Raw genomic sequence first — 21,068 nt, 5'->3', positions numbered from 1 at the left:
TAGTGAAATTGAAAATCACTTAACTCAAATTTGGTGCAAAATTTTTCGGGGGAAAACGACTGTACCCAAACTCTTCTATTTTTTCTGAACCCAGTGAAACGTTATTCTGATGATGTTCTGGTCATAAATTCTTTCGATTGCAGAAAGAATGTGGTTTTTATACGGAAGACTGTGTCAACTCCGGAATAAGGAGCATTACTATGTTTACTAAATTTCGCTAGGTTCCAAGTTTCAAGTATTGAAATAAATCCCAACATTGGGATCACCGTAAAGCGAATATTCACCTAGAAAAGCGTGAACTGACAGTCATAATTGAACAATAAAAATTAGAGCAGTTAACCTTGACAGTCCAGTCCGGCTTTGAAGCATCATAAGGACAATAACTTACGACTTCGATACAAGCAAAGCCTGGTTATAGTTGGTTTCGGTGGCTGGTATCAATATGTGTTCTACCATTCGGGGTACAGTTTTCTGCACTGTGTAGATGATTTCCCGCGAGCGGATATGTGGCCAGTCGTAGGCTTTGTCACAAATACAATGCCAGGGTGTGGCGTATTGTGTAATATCAGGACACAATTTCCCTCTTTGCCAGAATACCATTCCGGCTGGTTACTTACACCAGTGAACGCAATCACATGTTTACGGTATTAGAGGCATACACTACCAACACACACATTCCGCAGCGAGCTCCGTTCCATATCTGAGGGGATGTTTTTCCGTTGTTTTGCCTTCAGCGCAGGGGGAGAAATATTCATGCGCCTTCATATGGTTTTGGTTCTTCAAAATTCAAAACGGCGGGACAGCTCGATTGCCTTTTGGCCGCCGGTTGACGCACGTGGTATTCGTTAGGGAGGAATCACTACACACGCGGTACACGAGCCGGCTAGATTATTTCGCATGGGTCCAGGCTCCCATCGCTCACTCTCGCTCTCTCTCTTGCTCACTGTGTTGTTTGGAGTTGAAATTGCGCCTGTTGCGTTTTCATAAAATTAGCAATATTTTTCTCGTTTGACACTTCAAGGCTATTTTTGGCAGCGGACAAATTAATCATTTTTCGGCAGACTAGCACAGAGCCCATCGAGTGTTTTGGTTCTCAATCACCTGCCTGCGTACCAGTGCCGGGTTGTAGTGGAACGTATTGTTGTTATAACACGATAGTAGCTATATGCACTATATTTCCATCGTTTTTGAATAATTTTTCATTAATGGTTTTGTATTATGTTTAGTATTATGCTGATGATACCTATTGAAGACAGTACATTAGAAACTATTTTTTATATACTATGGTAGACTTTGATCAAGTCAAGTCAATTTCAGCTTGTGTTTCATTTACAATATTTACATTGAATGTTTGTATAGAATATAGAATGGAGCATATGTGATCATTCTAAGTAATTTGTTTTGAGATACTCTAAGCTTGTTATTTAGCACCATTGCTCATGATTCCCAAACTGGCGAAGCATATGTTATTCTTCTTCTTCTTCAATGGCACTAACGTTCCTAGAGGAACTTCGCCGTCTCAACGTAGTATTACTTGCGTCATTTTTATTAGTACTTAGTTGAGATTTCTATGCCAAATAACACGCCTTGAATGCATTCTGAGTGGCAAGTTCTAGAATACGCGTGATCACAGTGCAAGTCGGAGGAAATTTCTTTGACGAAAAATTCCCCCGACCAGAACGGGAATCGAACCCGAACACCCGGCATGTTAGTTATGACGCTAACCACTCGGCCAAGGGAGCACAAGCATATGTTATTACAGGTTCTATATAGACATTTGATCAGTATACCACAAGGCTTCTGTTCCGATCCCACGCTGATCAAGCCAAAACAAAATGTAGTTACCAAGTTACCTTCAAATATTTAACCTCAGGATGCCATCTAATTTTAGTGTCCATAACCGTAAGCGTGCAATCATCGGGAGGAAACAGTTAGGTGAACTGTCTGTGCAGAAAAATCACCGCTTGAGTTTTTACGAATTAATTTTCATTCTCCACTCCAACATAAATTTGAGAAGAACATCGCTGGAGTTTGTTTTTGAGTTCTCTTGGTATCCTACCCTTCACCATGATTGCCATATTATCTGCAAAAAGTGACAGGATACAACCATCCGGTAAGGATGGTGTAGTGTCCTGATCATGATCCAAGGGATAGGTTTTCCATATTCTTGTTTATTATTACTTTCTATTATATTTTTCTCCAGCCCTCATCGCTATCGACCGATACTCCGAACTCTATCTCCCGTCCTCCCAATGTCTCCGTTCCGTCTGTCAAAGTATCAATGTTCTCATAAGCAAGTATGCTATTCTTTATTTTCGGTTAGAGGTAAGACCTTACAGGTGGGATGTAAGAGGTGTAAGTGTTATACAATATCGGACCTAGCAAGCTACTTTGCGGAACTCCTGCTGGAATCTGAAAGATGTTCAATTTCACATTCCCCAAGAACACCCTGAAAGTACTGTCTCAAAGGCCTTTTCGACATCAAGTATTGCCATTTGCGGCAGACTTTGATACCGTTTTTTCTATTAATTCTATTTAATATTCTCACTAGTTGATGAGTGTCCTTCTCTAAAGCCAAACTGCTCTGGCAGTATTGTTTCTGATAAAATACTCCGTCAATCTGTCCAACAAAAGTCGTTCAAGAATTTTGCTCAAAGCTGGAAGCAGACTAATAGGTCTGTAACTTGATGCAGTTGTTGGGTCTTCCCGGGTTTGAGAATTGGTATAATCTTAGCTGTTTTCTAAATCGAAGGGAAGTAGTGTAATTCCAAACAACTATTGAATATGTTGGACAGGAACGAGTATACTTTGTCACTCATTTGTTCCAGCACAGTATCAAATATATCGTAAAACGCGGGGGTCTTCATGTTTCCAGTTAATCTTATAGCTGAGCTTATTTCTTCTTACTTTCTGATCTTGAGGTACTGTGGACAATTTGCCCTCGAGATTTTGCACACAAAAAATAAAAGATCACCGATGGCGTTTGCTTTTTCAAAGGTGTAATAAGCAAATTACTTCCATCAGATTTTAGAGGTCAAAGCCAAAGCAAATACCGGCTTTGATTTGTCGACTTTTGCCATTCTCAAAAAGGTTTAGAATGTTTTCCAAGACTTTCCACGACTTTGGAGAAATTTTGATTTTTCGAATGGATTTTTTTTTCACAGCCTGCTACACAGAACTTTCTGTTTTGGCGCTGTTGTCAGCTGTCCGAATGACACGATAATTTTATAGTCGATAGATTGTCATTTTCTGCATCCAGTGGTGTAATGCTTCCTTTACAATGCAGGCTTTTAATCGCATGCGATATACTCACTCGCGATATTTTTCAGAATGGTGCGCGATATCGCGCGATAATCTGTCTGTCAAACCTGCATCCCCCTAATCATACCATTATTTGTTATGGACAAGATCGTACTAGATTGGTGGAACAAAATCATATCGCTAGAAGTATTAATGCAAGTATAAATTTTTTTTCTAATTAAGAATTGAAAAACTAACAAATTCAATCGAATATTAACAAAAATGTATAAAAATAATTATGATTATGCAGTAATAAGCTTGCAATAGGTGATCGATTCAGCTCTCACTTGATGAAGCGTTTCATATGTATAGTGCTGAACATTTTTGATATATCGTTCCACCCATCTAACATATCTTGTTCCACCCGTCTGATGTATGTAGTGTTTCCTGTCAAAGCAACGCGATTTTTGCAGCCAAAGCTTGGAGAGTTCTATCTTTTTTCGCACTGTCATGGGTGATTTTGCGCTTTGCTCTGATTGGTCGACGAATAAAAATCGTTTTTGAAGAAAAAAAAATCGCGCTCATTGTGGATGACTGTTAAGTCACTCATTTTTGCAAAAAAAAAAATGGCACTTGGTTCGTTTTGGCAGAACCCCGACCAGCTCTCCAGACCTTTGGAACTGGCGTCTGGTTAAGTTTTTCAATAGTATTAAATATCTAGTTTGAGAATCTATAGCAATGTTGCCAAAGATGAATATTCCATGACTTTTGGTGAGTTTTGCCAAATCGTTTTAAAATACTCTGGAATCTCCACTGATGTCTGTGCAATGATGTGGTGCTACTGCTACGATTTTGATAGTTCCACTGGATAGATGGAGCTCAATCGCTAAAGCTCAGATGATCTTGGTGTTTTGATGTTGAAGTGAGTTAATTTCAATCCCATTTTCACAATCAGAGCCAATCCTCCTCCAATAGAGTGGGATCGATCTAAACGAATTGTTGTGCAGTCTCTAATCGAGTATGGTTTATCTGCAAATAGGCGCGTTTCTTTGATGATGCCTATGCCGAAGAAAGTCAGTCAATTCGGTCTTTTTCGCTCTTACTGAGCGAGCATTCCAAAGAAGGATTTTGAGGTTGTTAGACGCCATACTGGATAATGATGGCTGCGAGACTTTGATTTAGCATTGTTGCTTCGAAAAAGCCTTCATATTTTATAATTGCAGTATAAAATATGATAGCCAAATTATATGAATTTGATTGATGATCTCATTCACAGAGTGTATTTGACAACACCGACAACTATATAAGTAATGCTACTAAAAATGTGGCGTCAGCTGGATACATGTTATACTAACCAACCGTTTCATAACAGCCATATCGTTTCATATCTTCTTTGCTATGATCTCTAGTTGTCGTTGATCTTCTTAAGAACTCGATTGACGTAGGATACGATGCCATTGGATTCGTTGATAAGATAACTATTTCAGCAAGCGAAAAATATGAGTGTACTCTCTCCAATAAAGGGTGTGTCACATCAAATTGCATCACGGATAAAACGCTGTAGAAATTTAATTTTTAGGAATTATATCTTCAGCTTTCGCTTTAAAATCAGATAAGAGTGTATAGATCATGTTGGCCATGCTTCACTGTCAATTTTCGTAAATTTGGAAAAATGTCGTCAAACGAAAAAGAGCGTCGTGAATTAATCCTGTACACTCATTTCGAGAATCCGGAGTTGTCACATCGGGACATCGGGAAGATGCTGGGAATCGTCCAATCCACGGTCAGCAGAGTACTAAAACGATACTTCGAGAACCTAACCATTGACCGGAAGGTGAAGAACGGCAAAAATGGATGCTCCGTCAGTGAAAAAGATCACAAGCGCGTAGTTAAGCAGTTTAGACGTGATCCGAGAAGTTCGGTCCGGGATGTCGCCAATAAGCTGAATTTGTCAAGTTCATTCGTCCAGCGGACCAAGCAGCGGGAGGGCCTGCGTACATACAAGGTTCAGAAGGCTCCTAACCGCGACGAAAGGCAAAACATGGTGGGGAAGACGCGAGCCCGGAAGCTGTACACCGAAATGCTGACGAATCCGCATTGCCTGGTAATGGACGACGAAACCTACGTCAAAGCGGGCTTTCGTCAGCTGCCGGGCCTGTTGTTCTTCTCCGCAGAGGACAAATTCAGCGTTCCGGAGGAGATTCTCATACAGAAACTATCCAAGTTTGCCAAAAAGTACATGGTGTGGCAAGCGATCTGCTCTTGCGGAAAGCGGAGCGCCCCCTTCGTGATGACCGGCACGGTAAACGGGCAGGTTTGCCTTAAGGAGTGCCTACAGAAGCGCTTACTACCACTATTGAAGCAGCACGAGGGCCCGACCATCTTCTGGCCGGATCTCGCTTCGTGCCACTATTCAAAGGACGTGTTGGAGTGGTACGAAGCCAACGGGGTCACCTTCGTACCAAAGGAAATGAACCCGCCCAACGCGTCGGAGCTTCGCCCAATAGAGAAATATTGGGCGATTATGAAGCAGGCCCTCCGGAAGAACCCAAAAGTTGTCAAATCGGAGGCGGACTTCAAGAGAAAATGGATTTCTGTTCAAAAAAAACTACAACTTGACGTTGTACAGAACCTTATGGACGGGGTAAAGAGGAAGGTACGAGCATACGGGCTTGGGCTCGAAGTATGAAAAATGGAAAATGCCAAAAGTTGTTTAATAGTTTTTATTTTACTGTCTAAAATTTTCAAAAGGATCGGTCTACTGGGCGAATTTCTACAGCGTTTTTTCCGTGATGCAATTTGATGTGACACACCCTTTAGAATGCAAACAATCCCAAATATATAAATAATATAACTTGGAAGAAGGACCCAGCATTAAACCTTCAAAAAACAGTTAAAGTTCCATTTACCAGAAAAAGAAAGTATAAGATTGCATTCCTTAGGATGGGAGCTGGCCAAGCAATTTAACAAACGCACACATGACTAGGTGTTCTCCTTGACCGAAAGCTAAATTTGAATGACCATCCGGAGAGCGCGATCTCAAAAGCCCCCAATGCTTTTCGAGCTTGTGGTAATACAGTGAGAACTAAAACCAAGGGTGATTTACCGAATATATTCGTCAATAGTGAGACCCAACAGTTGACACATGTTTCGATACCACTCGTGACTTTAGTACGTAATAAACAATTTCATGATTCGTTAGTAAATCCAGTAAAAGCTTTCAGCAAAAGTTTTATCAAGTTTCATTGAAAGGTGTGCCATCCGAATTCAGATCAGTAGTACCACTATAAAGTGCTTTTAAAAATTCGTTTTTATATATACATACATACAATATGAATATATATGTGGTCATTTCAGGCATATTGGTTTCATTTAGAAAAAAGTCTTAGAATGACTTCCAACATATAGTTCATGGCATTCTTTCTGTTATGTTTTGCATGTTCCATAAAATTAAAGTTTAAAATTCTCCGATGTTTAATTTGCAAAGTGTAAAATGCTCGGTTGCATACTTTTCATTTGTTTTCAATCGACAAATGGGCGCACAATGGCTCCCTCAATATCAGAGGTTTCTGTTCAAAACATACATCCTGATCAACATTCTTCCAATTTCCCCAATCATTACTCACCCAACAGTTGTGCAGCATTCGAATTGTTTTGGGAGGAAATAGTTTCATTAAACGGGATGACCTTATGGAGGGAAGGACGCGAAACGTTGACTGCATTTCCTACCACAGTGAAATTTCACCGTGTTATGTGACCACATGCACACTCCCACACGTTTCCGAATGCAAAATTAATGAGTTGTAAAATGGTTTTATCAATTTTTATGTACACGCCAAGGGTTCCGTTCGACTCACCGCTTCATCCTGATTGACGGAAAGGGCATATCCTCGGGTTAAAACATTGGCAAACTGCGATGGAATAGCTCCGACCTATTGGCGTGATTGAATAAGCTTCGATATTCATAAATATGATGCACGCAAAGCTATATCTGATGGACACAGATTATCGGATGAATATTATCGGCGCATCATTTCTATCCGTCATCAATTTCTGCACCCCGCAGCAATCGGAGTGCACCGGAGTGACGGAGGAGGGAAGTCGACGAGAAACGAGCTGACCAAACGAGTGAGATACAGATGACTCCGTAGGTCACGATACCGATACGTCGTGGTGCTTGCTTGTCCGCCGTCCGGCTCGCTAGTGGACACAGCCCGTCCAAACTGCGTCTCATGTATACATATTGGCTATCTATAGAACGGATGAATGCTTCGAAATAGCAGAACTTCGCTGGGCTCCGAGTCGAATAAGTTGGTTAAGCAGATTTTGTATGGAACAGTTTCACTATCAGCGCACAGAGTATATTACTCACACACAGTGGAACAACCTTTGGAACTATCGGCTTTCGGGGAAGAGCCCAAAGCCGATTATTATGTCTCTCGGCAAAATCCATGAGATCAATGCAAGCTCAAATGATGACTTTTCTACATTACCTGCCTTGAATATAGCTAATGAAATTTATTTGTAAAATCCGTCAATCACTTTTTGATCAATAAATAAATTTTATATTTAAAATCAAATGTTATTTCTCTAATATGGCTATTTTGCAACAAGTGGTGATGCTTTCTTTGCTCTAATTTATAGAGGATAGCGAAATACTCACAACGTAAACATTGACCTCCGTTCTTCATAATAAGACAAGAAATGGAACGAAACAAACTGATCGTCTCATCAGACAATATTTCGTCATCGATCGTGAGTTCAAAACTCAGGACCCTCAATTGACTATCTTTGTGTTGTTATGGAATAATTACGTACACACAATCTTCATCAGCGATGGAGATCGATTCACAGTTGGATTTCTGGCCTCTCTTCATCCATACAAGCTATGCTTGGAACTGCTCTGCTCTGCAAGCAACAGCGGGCTGTTGTGCTGTGTTAATAACACAACAATGATCATATTAACTGTTTCCGCTGTCCGGCCTAAATGAACAGTGGAAGAACAGGAAGAATACTCTTACGTCTAAATGACCACTGTGTAATGTACCATATTTAATGGAACAGAAGGAATACTCTTACGCCATAGATACCATGAATATGTAACATGTACACAATTAAATTCGACTCTGTTTCAACTAAAATGCTGTTGTGAATTTCCTGGATGCTGCTATCCAATTTATTTCTGAATTCCTCCATGGTTTGGGAAACTGTTTCCTCCTTCTTGAAGATCCTTAACCCAGTAACGTTCAATAGGTCGGAGCTCTGGACAATTTGGTGGATTGATGTTTTTTTCGACGAATTGGATATTATTGTCTGAGAGCCACTGTAATACTGGCCTAGGGTAAGGTGCAGATGCCAAATCCGGCCAGAAGAGAGAGGTAGACTGATGCTTTTTATAGAAGGCCAGTAATATTTTCTTCATGCATTCACCTTTGTAAATTTGAGCATTGATTATATCTTTTGTGAAGAAAATAGGAGACCGCAGACCACAAGTGCAAATAGCTTGCCATATTAGAACCTTCTCTACTAATTTTTCCAGCATCGTCCTCTCTCCAATATTCAGCATCGTCCACCTCCTCCTCCGCCGATTTCGTGTAGAATTGCGGCCCTGGAAGCGTTCTTGAATCTTGTTTGACGTATTTTTCGTCGTCCATCAGGATGCACTAGTTGCTGTTGTCCAGTAGCCGGTTATATAGTTTTCGTTCCCTTTTCTTAGGCACCTTCCGCTTTTTGTATGTCTTCAAGGAGTTCCTGGTCTTGATTCTTTGAATCATTCTGGTTTTAAACTTTTTGGCCAAATCACGCGTTGATACCGATCGGTGTCGTTTGATGTAAGTTACTACTGTACGATCCAACATGGGCTGACTGGAACCAGGTTTTCTACCGGATCTAGGCATAGCATTCAAGGAGAACTCGTTGTCATACTTTTGTATGATATTTTCCACTCTTGTGTGGCGCACTTGAAACCGTTTTGCGATTTGGTTGAAGGTAGCACACTTTGCTAATTACTTTTCGATACAGTTCTTATTAGGTTGACGAAAAGGTTTTCGTCACTTATTCAGAATGTTTCGAATTGTCTGATTTGGGTAAAATATGCACCACCATTTGTACTTATTGGCGAAAAACTCTAGTTTTCACGATCTTTTCTTGATCCCAATTTCTTATCACTAAGGATTTTTTTGCAATGCGAGAAAAGGTGGTGCAGTTTTCTGTCCATTATTCCGCTTCGAAGTCTTGATTGAGTCTTCCGGGAAACATACGCATTTCTTGAAATGCTTTAGCACTGTTTTGGTCATTTTCAATTCCTTTGCGATTCTGGTACACGTACTTTGTCGGATTTTCCCAACTATTGTGCAGAGCTAATTCTTTTATTTTTTCCATAGTGGGACAATTTAAGAAAACACCATCTTTTTTCAATTTTTTTTACACGGAATTTCAAAAGAAAGATTTCATAAACAAACTGCTGTCAAAGTTTCCAAAACCGACCACTGTACTGAACAAAGAAACCTACCGTTCCTAAATTGGCAGAGCTTTACGCGTGAGTTTCAAAAAAGTCTGCTCCAAGTAAACCGTTGTGGGTGACATCGGCCTAGAAAAGACTTTCCGTCACAGATTCCACAAAAGTATACCTCATTCATATTTCATCCCTTTAAAAAAATGTTGTTCGGATATACAGTAGAACAACTAAATTTTGTAGCAGCTCGTTTTGGTTTAATCAGCTCAAACTGTAAATAATATTTTTATTTGAAATGAACAAACAGCATCATATTTCAAGACTTACAAAATTAGTTTCAGCCCATCAAGTGCACCGAACAATGGTCAAATCCTGCGACCGCGATAATGAATGTGCTGACTAATTCAGATAATTAGTGAAGTGAAGAATGGTTGATTTTAGGTTTTACTTACATAATTCAGTTTATGCTAGTTGTATAGCAATTTCAATGTTCAGCAGTAGGTTTAAATATAATCAATAGGATAAGGTTATTGTAAGCTAGTTTTAAGAAGATATCGCATATAATTTTAGGAAAGATAACTTTAGATTTAGTAAGCACGTTTCTTATTTTGCATGTCACTTTTTAATATAACAATTCCTCTCTCTCTCTGTCCGCATCTGTCAGTCATTGAATCAGTTGACATTTCGGCGCAAGGTTCCTCGCATCACATCGGTAAGCCGACCGTCGTTAGTGCCCAGTGGTTGTAACAGTTCCCCGGCCCGTAAACCTTGTCCGGAACTAGCTTCAGGAACAGATTTACAAGAAGATGCCACCTCAATCACTGCCAGCTTGTTCACTGGACGACGATATAGACCTTGTGCTGTACGTACCATAGCCTGCCTGATCCGTTTGTCTTTACCGATGATGACTGTTTCAATTTTACCGCGTATCCATCCATTCCTTCCATGATCGTCAACGATGAATACGAGATCCCCTGGTTCTAAGGGTTTATGCTCTTCTAACCACTTACTGCGATAGTTCAGAGTAGGCAAATATTCCTTGATCCATCTTTCCCAGAGTCCATCAGCAATGAACTGCGAGCGCTTGTACGAGTTCCGAAGAGCTTCCGCTTGGTCCGTTGGAGGGATGGCAGGATTTTGTAAGCACGACGTAATTCCTCTGAGGTAACTGTTGGGTGTAAGTGTTTCTGCAGACTCCGAGTCCTGAGACGTATACACTAGAGGTCTCGAGTTGACTATTTCCTCTGCCTCAGCAATCACTGTCAACAAAATCTCATCGTTCATCCTTCTTCCGACGTTCAGTTCCGACATCACCTGCTTAACGGAGCGCACCATGCGCTCCCAAACGCCCCCCATGTTAGGCGCAGAGGGTGGCGAGAATCTCCAACTTGTACGAGCGTTGGTGAACACGTTCGCGGAGGCCAAATCTATTCGTTTTATCTGCTCTTGGAGCTCCTTGTTGGCCGCCTTGAGGTTAGACCCGTTATCTGAAAAGATGGTGATTGGAGGTCCTCGCCGTAGCACAAATCGTCGAATAGCCATTATGCACGATGCAGTATCTAGCTTGTATGCCACTTCTAAATGAACTGCGCGTACTGAAAAACATGTGAAGAGGACTATCCACCTTTTTTCCAGATGCCTACCAACCACCACCTCAAGGGCCAAAATAATCAATCCCTACATAGCTGAAGGGTCGTACGAATGGTGTTATTCTCTCAACAGGGAGTGGTGCCATCCTAGGTGTTTGCGGTTTAGTCTTCCTTACTTTACACGATTGGCAACTCCCAATGATCTTCGCAACGCACGTTCGTATTTTGGGAATGTAGAATCGTCGACGTATCTCGGCGACAACTGTATCCTTATAAGCGTGACCAAAAAGTTGGTGATAATGTTCCAATAAGCGATTGGTCACTGGGTGGTCTTTGGGCAGAATTATTGGAAATCGTGTATCGTACGGAATATGTTCAGCCTCACTTAAGCGTCCATCCACTCGTAGAACCTGATGTTCGTCTAAGAAGGGACCAAGTTTAAATAAGGTACTCTTCTTCTCAATCGTCATCCAGTCCTCTTTTGGTGACTGTTGATTCCGAAGCAGCGTTGTGATTTCGTCTCCAAATACATCGCGTTGGGCTAATTTCCACAGGATATTTTCGGCAACCTCATATTCTTCCTGCTTCAGGGGCATGATGATAGAACTTTCAGTTCGTCGTATAAATTTACTGACATTTTCAGTGGTTGGTACAGCTTCAAGCGGTTTCCCCAGCTGTTTCAATCTGCAGTTGGAGATGAATCGAAGGACGCATGCTACTGTTCTAAGCAGTACGTTCCACCGAGATATACGAGTGACATCGATAATTGATCCCAAACTCAGTTCTGCTCCGTGGAACAGATGACATGCGCGTAGCTCCTCTGGTGTATCTGGTGATAATTCGTTTATTGTTGTCCAGTTTGCTTCTGGTGAGTACAATATTTTCGGTCCACGAAACCACGCTCCGTCTGAGGTTAAAGTACTTTCTTTCCGTTTTTTGGTAATTATATCTGCAATGTTCATCTTTGTTCGTATGTACCGCCATTCGTCAACGGATGTTTCTTGCAGAATTTCTCCAATCCTGAATCCGACGAAAGGTTTATATCTCCTTTGATCGGACTGAATCCAGGATAGCACAGTTTTAGAATCCGACCAGAGTATGCGTTTCGAGATTTTTATTTTATGGTTTGCAACAACCGTATTCGACAATCGAGCCCCAAGAACAGCTGCCTGAAGCTCCATTCGAGGAATTGAAAGTTGCTTCAGGGGAGCTACTTTGGTTTTAGCCATCACCAAACTGCAAACGATCCCAAAACGTGTTTCTAAACGGAAGTATGCAGCGCAACCATATGCTTGTGAGCTGGCGTCACAGAAAACGTGAAGTTGTACGGTATCGTAAGCTGACGGTGGAGCTCCTTTTAAAATAGCATCGAGGTATCTTCAGCTTCTCAACTCCTGAGAGTGACTTTCTCCACCACGTCCATTTTTCGAAGCAATCGTCATTAATATGCTGGTCCCATCCGCAGCCGCTCCTCCACAGATCCTGTAATAATATTTTTCCATGTAGGGTGAAGGGTGCTAGCAAGCCAAAGGGTCGAAAAGGCTCATAATGCAACTGAGCGCTATTCTCTTCGTTGGTCTATCCGAAGCAAGTAGATACGGGGATAGATTTTCTCGTACAGCGGTTGAGAACATGAAGACATCTTCCTTGGGCCACCAGATAAGCCCTAGAACACGTTCCACAGCTTCTTCGTCTAGATGGAGAGATACCTTGTCGACCGACTCACGTTCTCCAATTTCTTCGAGAAATACTTGTGAATTCGAAATCCACTTATGGACAATAAACCCCGCTTGCGAATGAATAAATCGGACCTGTCTAGCGCGCTCCACAGCCTCCTCGACGGTGTCAGCACTGTCGAGGTAATCATCAACATAATGCTGACGAATGATAGCACGAGATGCCTCTGGAAAATGTTCCGCGTATTGGGAGGCGTTGTGGTTCTTGATGTATTGAGCCGATGCTGGGGAGCAAGAAGCGCCAAACGTTCCAACATCCATGATGAAGATCTCCGGTTGTCCTTCGCGGTTGGTGCGGAACACGAAGCGCTGAGCTTGCTTGTCGGCATCACGAATTTTGTACCGGTGAAACATCTCTTTCAGATCACCTCCGAAACCGACTTCTCGCTCCCTGAATGGTTGAAGAACTGCAGGCAGTGGAACCAACAAATCAGGGCCAGCAAGTAACATGGAATTTAAAGACACTCCTTGCACTTGTGCAGCTGCGTCCCAAACCAATCGTACTTTATCCGGTTTTTTGGGATTCAAAACGACATTGATGGGTAAATACCACACTCGAGCTGGATTCGCGTTAGCTAATTCCTCGGCGGTCACCTTGTGAATGTATTTTTTGTCCTGGTATTCTTGGATCTGCTGTCGAACTCGTTGGTCTAATGTCGGATTTTTATTCAGACGGCGTTCCAAGCTTCGAAGTCGCTGTAATGCCATCGGGAGACTATCTGGGAATGAAAAATCGTCCAACCTCCAAACTAGGCCCGTTTCGTAGAAACCGTCCAGTTTAATAGTCGTCTTCTGCATGATTTCTCTAGCTCGGCGGTCTACATCAGATTCAGGAAGTTGATGAACTGTTCCCTCCTGTTCTTCGATCATGAAATATTTGCGCATCAGCTTATGCAGGTCCTCATTGGAACATTCATCATGATGTCCGATATATGCATCTGACGTCGTGGTTTGCCTAGGTCCATAGACCGACCATCCCAGATGCGATCTAACGCCAATCGGTTCATCTGGATTTCCTACACGGGACTCCAAAGGTGCTAGTAGGTAGGCATTATCTAGTCCAATTAGGAGTTTGGGTTGAGCTCCAGTTAGGTCGGCTGTATCCACACCGTTCAAATGATGATGTTGGCGTATAATCTCACGGAGGTTGATTTTTTGTTTGGGTAGGCATAATCTCTCCACGGTATGCGCCTCCTTTAAGTCAAACCGTTGACCTTTGTCCAACCCACTAATCTCCAAAGATACACATTCTGAGTTGGGCTCTTGACGAACAATATTCCCGGTCCAACGAAGTTTCAAAGGTTGCGATATTCCACTGGCTCTCAAATCACGAATGAGGCTTTGCTCAATAAGAGTAAGTGATGATCCTTCGTCCAAATATGCAAGCGTGTTCAAAGACCTCGTTCCATTGAATAATGTAACTGGAACGATTCTGAAGATGATTGATACTGAAGTGTTGACATGTGCACAGTTGATTCCATTAGTCGGTGCCAAAGCAGGATGGTGATTCGATGAACCAGACGATCGTTCTCGATGAACCAGAGGATGGTGGTGCTGCCGACATTCGCCGACGTTACAAGTAATTTTAAATCTGCACCAACCCTCATGTTCGTTTAAGCATCGTTCACAAAGCTTCTGTTGATTCATGATCCTCACACGTTCTGCTAGATTTAGACGACGGTAATCTTCACAATTTCGCACCCGGTGGTCACCCTTCTGACATATTCGGCATTGGCTACTACGTTTAACAGAAGGCACGCTTTGCTCACCTGAATGCGTGCTTACAAATCCTTTTTCATTTCCTCTCCCCTTGGCGGATTTTGTTTTTGTATCCATTACGAGTGTGACTTCACTAGCTTCGGCGACTAATTTTGATGTAAACTGAGCAAATGTGCGCAGTGTGACAGGCTTTTCAAAACGTTTGAACTGCACCCACTCTCGCTTAGTGGGTGCTGGGAGTTTGTCCACCAGCTCTTGGATGAGCAGAGGGTTAACGAGGTGATCATGGAACCGTGCAGCCTCCAAATAATCGCAAAGTTCTTGTACTGCGATTCCGAACGGAATAAACGTTTCCAAACGATCCGCTCTCGGCGAATCTGTTTTCCGTACCTTGTTCAGGAGCGTATGGATCAATTGCTCAGGACGTCCATATAGCATGCGGAGCGTCTCAATAACTCGAGGTACGGCCTGTGGTAGCAGCAGCCTACTACGAACAGCCTCAAGTGCGGGCCCTTTCAGGCATTCCTGCAAGCGTACTAAATTCTCAATGTGTGAAAATCCACACGCTTCTGTAGAATTGACAAAACTGCTGTAAAACAGCGGCCACTCCTCTAATTTTCCGGTGAATATGGGAAGCCTTTTTGAAAGAATTTGGCGGGCTGCTCGTTGTGCCTTAGTTGGTCCATAATGTCTGCCAGGGATTTTACTGTGGTCAGACTCACGATCGAATTGTTCTCCCTCCGAGTTGCTTGCTTCCAACGAGTCACTGCTTGAATCATCCCGTCTTTTGCACGAAATCTTGGATGATTCTTTGGTTCGGTTTGACGTAACAACGGAAGGCACTTCAGGAACCTTTGGATGTCGCTTATGAATTTTCTGGTTTCCTTCTTTATTTAACCAGTCTTGAACCTTATGCTCATTATCTTGTTCCTCATCTTCGCCCGGTAGAGTATCTCCAATATCGCCTCCAACCGCCCCTTCCTCGTCCAAATTGGCTGATAAAATTTCATATTTTTCTTTCTGAAACCTTTCACGCAGCAGGCGTTGACGGTCTCGAAATTCGATATGGTCCTTCAATTGCTGCTCAAGTAGTTCTTTCTCCTGAGCGAGTTCCTTCTCTCTCAGCTCCTTTTCTTGTGCCAACTTCTTTTGAAGGAAGAAACGATCGATTTCCAACTTTTTATCCTTAATCGCTTTCTCATCCTGTAGCTGCTTTTCTCGCAAAACTAACTCTTCCGCCATACGATTAAATTCCAGTTCCAATCGTGATCGCGATGTACGACTGGAATGGGTTACGACGGATTTTGCATCACTTTCCTCCAAGGGTTTTGACTGTTTAGCCGTTTTCTTTTGACAAGTCTCACTAGCATGTATTTTAGATGTGACGCTTTTGCTCGATGAAGCTCCAGTTAATGATACCGCTTTTTTATCTCTGGGTTCCAACAGCTTCGCTGAATCAACTTTGCTTGTCTTTTTGTTTTTCTTCTTTCTAGCTTCCGTGCATTCGGAGCAGCAGAATGGGCGTTTCGCTACCCCTGGGGACTCACCCACACACGCGAAATGGTACCAACTGGAACACTCATCACAGGCTACCATTTGGTCATTGTCCGGACCGTGGCACTTCTTGCATTCTCCAGTCATCTCGTTATAATTTTTTTGAGATTTGTTCGGATATACAGTAGAACAACTAAATTTTGTAGCAGCTCGTTTTGGTTTAATCAGCTCAAACTGTAAATAATATTTTTATTTGAAATGAACAAACAGCATCATATTTCAAGACTTACAAAATTAGTTTCAGCCCATCAAGTGCACCGAACAATGGTCAAATCCTGCGACCGCGATAATGAATGTGCTGACTAATTCAGATAATTAGTGAAGTGAAGAATGGTTGATTTTAGGTTTTACTTACATAATTCAGTTTATGCTAGTTGTATAGCAATTTCAATGTTCAGCAGTAGGTTTAAATATAATCAATAGGATAAGGTTATTGTAAGCTAGTTTTAAGAAGATATCGCATATAATTTTAGGAAAGATAACTTTAGATTTAGTAAGCACGTTTCTTATTTTGCATGTCACTTTTTAATATAACAATTCCTCTCTCTCTCTGTCCGCATCTGTCAGTCATTGAATCAGTTGACATTTCGGCGCAAGGTTCCTCGCATCACATCGGTAAGCCGACCGTCGTTAGTGCCCAGTGGTTGTAACAAATGTTGCAACTGGCATTCAAGAATTACGACAAGAGTTTCCGACTTCAAAGTTGCTGATGATTAACAGATTTTATTGAACACATTATCATGCGCAAAAAAAATACGGAGAAAACTACACACAAACTGTGTTCAAAAGTAAACCATCATTTGAAAAGGACATTCTTTTTTAATTTGCTATCTATAACAGATATTTTATCAAATTTCCTAGATAATGAACTATGAATGGTGGTTATTTCTGGTGCCACTATTTTGTTCCAAAAACCAGGCATTTACCATAACAAATATCAAATATCATATACACTATGTGATAGTGTGATAATGTTCATAATGCAAGTCACTGAAAACGCTACAATTCCGCATTTACAGACACTAATGTTTGTAATGAAGTTACTTAGTGTAATTAGTATTAAAGCATCATTAGTGTTATTATTGTACCTGTTGATCCAAATTATAATAATTAATTTTAATAATGTTATAATGTAAGGTGTAAAACTAAACAGAAAATAAGTGCCAGAAAGAGTGACAGGATAAGCGAAACATGACTGGCTTCGAGTACTAACCTCTCTCTGTGTGGCTTCCGGGCAATGGGCGGCGTATTCGTTCATGGCCTGCTGCTCTTAACGCCCCGGTAAATGCTGTACAACATCAGCAAGAACATATGTAGTGTTGAGCATCAGAATTCGCAAATGATGTGTTGCGGTCATTATTAGTCACATAGACGATAACGAAATATGATTAATTTTCGCAATGCATCGAATCACGCCGAGAGTCTATAGTGCGAAACCGGATTTTGTTTTTTTTACTCCGGACCAACATTATCATCGTAATGATCTGTGGATCACCCAAGAAAAGACGTCTGGAGTCGTGGAGTTTTCCAGCTGCGGGTATGGCGAAAACAAGATTGCGTACCCGAAGAGCGACGAAAGAGAGTTGATGAAAGCAATACGAAAACTACAGGGTTATCCATTTCTTGGTTCGGTATTTCCGTTGTTCTGACAGCTGTCAAACTTGGACGTCGTCCATGATCTGTATAGTTTGTAGAATTCCATTAATTTGCTTGATGTTTCATACAAAAGTTGTCGCACAATTGAGAAATTCGAAAATTCAATTGCTCGCTGAAAAATACCGCTGCTAACGATTTTTCAGTCTTCAAAACCTGTACTACGATACAAAGCTCAATTGGATTAAATGAAAAAAAAACAAAAATAATCGGAAACGGAATCGAGTTACTTTACATTCCGAGACATCGAACAGACGAAATGGATAACCCTGTATATCTTAAAACTGTAATAATAATTACAACTACACGTCCAGAAGTTTCACCGCGGCCATTTCGTAACATAACATAAGCATGGGAGAATAATTGAAATGCAATTATTATTGAAATTCATTCAAAGTGTGCAAGTGTAGTGTAATGCCGCTGGTAATTTGAGAAGGCGGACGGACACGCGGAAATTGCACTATGTGATAGAAAAGAGGAGCTACGACAGCAATAAGGTTTTGCATACGAGAAAAAGAAGACAGCACCAACAACAGCAGCAGCGTCGCCGGTAACCAGCGTCGCGGAACCGAACCAATTGTGCGCAAGTTTCATTTCGATCATTTTGCTTAGTGTAGGTAAAGCTTATTATTTCCTTCAGTCGCTCTCTTACAGCGATTTTCTTGCTCTCTCACTGTCTTGCGTTGGTATAGTATCTCTGCTGTTTGCTCTTTTTCAAACACATCTCAGAAAGAAAAGCAACTCAAATCACTCACATCGGTACAAGACCTGAAACGCCAACTCTCACACACAAGTGCACGTGGATAGACGGATGGCGCTGTTTGAGACTTTTTAGCGATGCTTGAAAGAGACGACGAGAGCTTCGTCAAATTGTTTACTGGGTGGCAGGTAGGGCCTTAAATCAAACCCTCCCCCTTCTAGTAGTGTATGATATACTGAAGCCAGCGAATACGACGGCATTTACGAGCGAGCATCCATGTAATTACGCCACCTCCAAGAGGAACGAACGCCAGCGCATTTTCATCTTGAGAGCAGCATCTCTTCGTGTAAAATGCATCGTTCCAATAGATTTGAAGAAAAAAAAACGCACCAAAGCCATAATATCAGCAATCCATCTGTGCTATTTGGAAACAATATACTGAAAGCTTATAAATGCTTTTCCCTGACTTTCGTTTCTAGTGAAACTGTATTATTATATCTTCAATTTGCTCGTCAAAAAGACTTTTTTTTATGAATAAGTAATTCCGATAATCACACGAAGTTCCATTTTTTAAATGTTGTATTCCAATTTTTTTGGATGGGGAAACTAGTCTGAAAAGAACGTTATTTCAATAATTCGATGGTGGGGTGCCCATCCAGGAGACCTCATTCAGTTGTACAAAACAACGATATTATCAATGTTAGAATATGGCAGTTTTTGCTTCCGATCAGCTGCCAGGATTCATATTCTCAAGCTGGAGAGAATACAATATCGTTGCTTGCGTATAGCCATGGGGTGTTTGCATTCGACACATACGATGAGTCTCGAAGTTTGGCAGGAGTACCCCCGCTTACTCTTCGGTTCACAGAATTATCCTACAGATTTCTCATCCGTTGCAAGATCATGAATCCATTTGTAATTGATAACTTCGAAAATCTACTCCAACTGACTCCTCTGTCAAGTTTTATGTCTTTATACCATGAGTACCTTACACACGACGTGCACCCTTCACCAGGCATCTCCAACCAAGTTTGCTTCCCTTACTTTTGCAATTCCTCTGTCATTTTTGATCTGTCCATGCGACAAAAAATCCATGGAATCCCAGATCACCTACGCTCCGATTCTATTCCGCCGATATTTTCGGCAGAATATGGGAAAGTTGGATCTGATAAAATGTTCTTTACTGACGGTTCATTCATAAACGGGTCCACTGGCTTCGGCATCTTCAATGAAAATTCCAGTGCCTCTTTCAAACTCAAAGATCCTTGTTCCGTGTATGTCGCTGAACTGGGTGCGATATATTACGCATTAGGGATCATTGAAACATTGCCCATCGACCACTATTTTATTTTTTCAGACAGTCTCAGCTCAATAGAGGCAATCCGCTCAATGAAGGTTGATAAACGCTCATCTTATTTCCTAACTAGAATCTGACAACTATTGAGTGTTTTGGTCGAAAAATTATTCAAGATTACCTTAGTATGGGTTCCCTCTCATTGCTCGATTCCGGGGAATGAGAAAGCGGACTCGCTAGCTAAGGTGGGCGCTTTAGAAGGCACACTTTTTGAAAGGCAAATTGCTTATAATGAATTTTTCCACATTCCTCGTCAGTATACGCTCGTAAGTTGGCAGCGCATGTGGAGTGGTGATGAGTTCGGTCGCTGGTTACACACGATTATCCCTAAGGTCTCGACGAGTGCATGGTTCAAGGGATTGAATGTAGGTCGTGATTTCATTCGCGTGATATCTCGGCTTATGTCCAATCACTACAACCTAAACGCGCATCTCTATCGCATTGGGCTCGCAGCAAACAATCTTTGTGATTGTGGCGATGGCTACCACGACATCGAGCATGTTGTCTGGTCGTGTATTCGGTTCCATACTGCTCGCTCTCAGCTCTCTAGAGCACTGAGAGCACAAGGCAGACAATCGGATATCCCCGTCCGGGATATCTTAGGTAGCCGGGATCCTGATCTTCTGCTTCATCTATACCTGTTCCTCAGAAACGCCGATGTCAACGTTTAATGATGTTTCCTTCGTTGTGTCCCCGTTTCATATCCCTCCTATCCGATCGATAAACTTTTACTTAGTCGCGGCAATACATACACACACTCTTTACAGATGCACGGGCCGAAGGTTGTGCAGTCCACTGATTATTCAACAAGAGCCAAAGGTTGTACCGCTCATGACAACTTTACACGAGCTGATGATTGCGCCGGCTAGTGACCATTCTATCCTGGATTCCTCGAGTCGAGAAAGACGCACCACACTAGATATGGGGTACAGACTAGGGGGGCGTTGCTGATTAATGGTCAGCTGCATCCCAATAGGATGTATCCCGTGTCGGGCACACGTACAGAGCATCGAAGACTGCGACATACCAATTATGAGAACACTTGTAATACTAACCTCGAGTCAATCGC

General features: G+C 41.8%; 2 protein-coding genes and 1 long non-coding RNA gene across 4 annotated transcripts in view; 2 read left to right on the top strand and 1 right to left on the bottom strand.

Annotated features, from left to right (window-relative positions):
- Positions 1-21,068, top strand: part of LOC129765862 (homeobox protein homothorax-like) — a 191,980-nt gene that overhangs the window by 22,203 nt on the left and 148,709 nt on the right. The window lies entirely within an intron of this gene.
- LOC129765874 (uncharacterized) lies at positions 9,904-16,902 on the top strand. Its single transcript, XR_008741453.1, has 3 exons — positions 9,904-9,967; positions 10,030-10,191; positions 16,232-16,902. It is a non-coding gene; the product is annotated as an uncharacterized LOC129765874 (long non-coding RNA).
- Positions 9,926-11,278, bottom strand: LOC129765856 (uncharacterized). Its single transcript, XM_055766296.1, has 2 exons — positions 10,147-11,278; positions 9,926-10,093 (listed from the first exon to the last, which is right to left on the bottom strand). Exon 1 carries the CDS (start codon positions 11,234-11,236, stop codon positions 10,367-10,369), a length of 870 nt encoding a protein of 289 aa, XP_055622271.1. The 5' UTR covers positions 11,237-11,278; the 3' UTR covers positions 9,926-10,093; positions 10,147-10,366.

The sequence above is a fragment of the Toxorhynchites rutilus genome, chromosome 1 (assembly GCF_029784135.1).
Source record: "Toxorhynchites rutilus septentrionalis strain SRP chromosome 1, ASM2978413v1, whole genome shotgun sequence".
NCBI classification, from domain to species: Eukaryota; Metazoa; Arthropoda; class Insecta; order Diptera; family Culicidae; genus Toxorhynchites; species Toxorhynchites rutilus.
The sequence above is the reverse complement of the archived record's forward strand: the minus strand, read 5'-3'. Positions and strand labels throughout refer to the sequence as shown.

Coding starts and splice junctions, on each gene's coding strand:
- LOC129765856 (XM_055766296.1), bottom strand. CDS start 11,236: ATGGCTATTCGACGATTTGTGCTACGGCGAGGACCTCCAATCACCATC.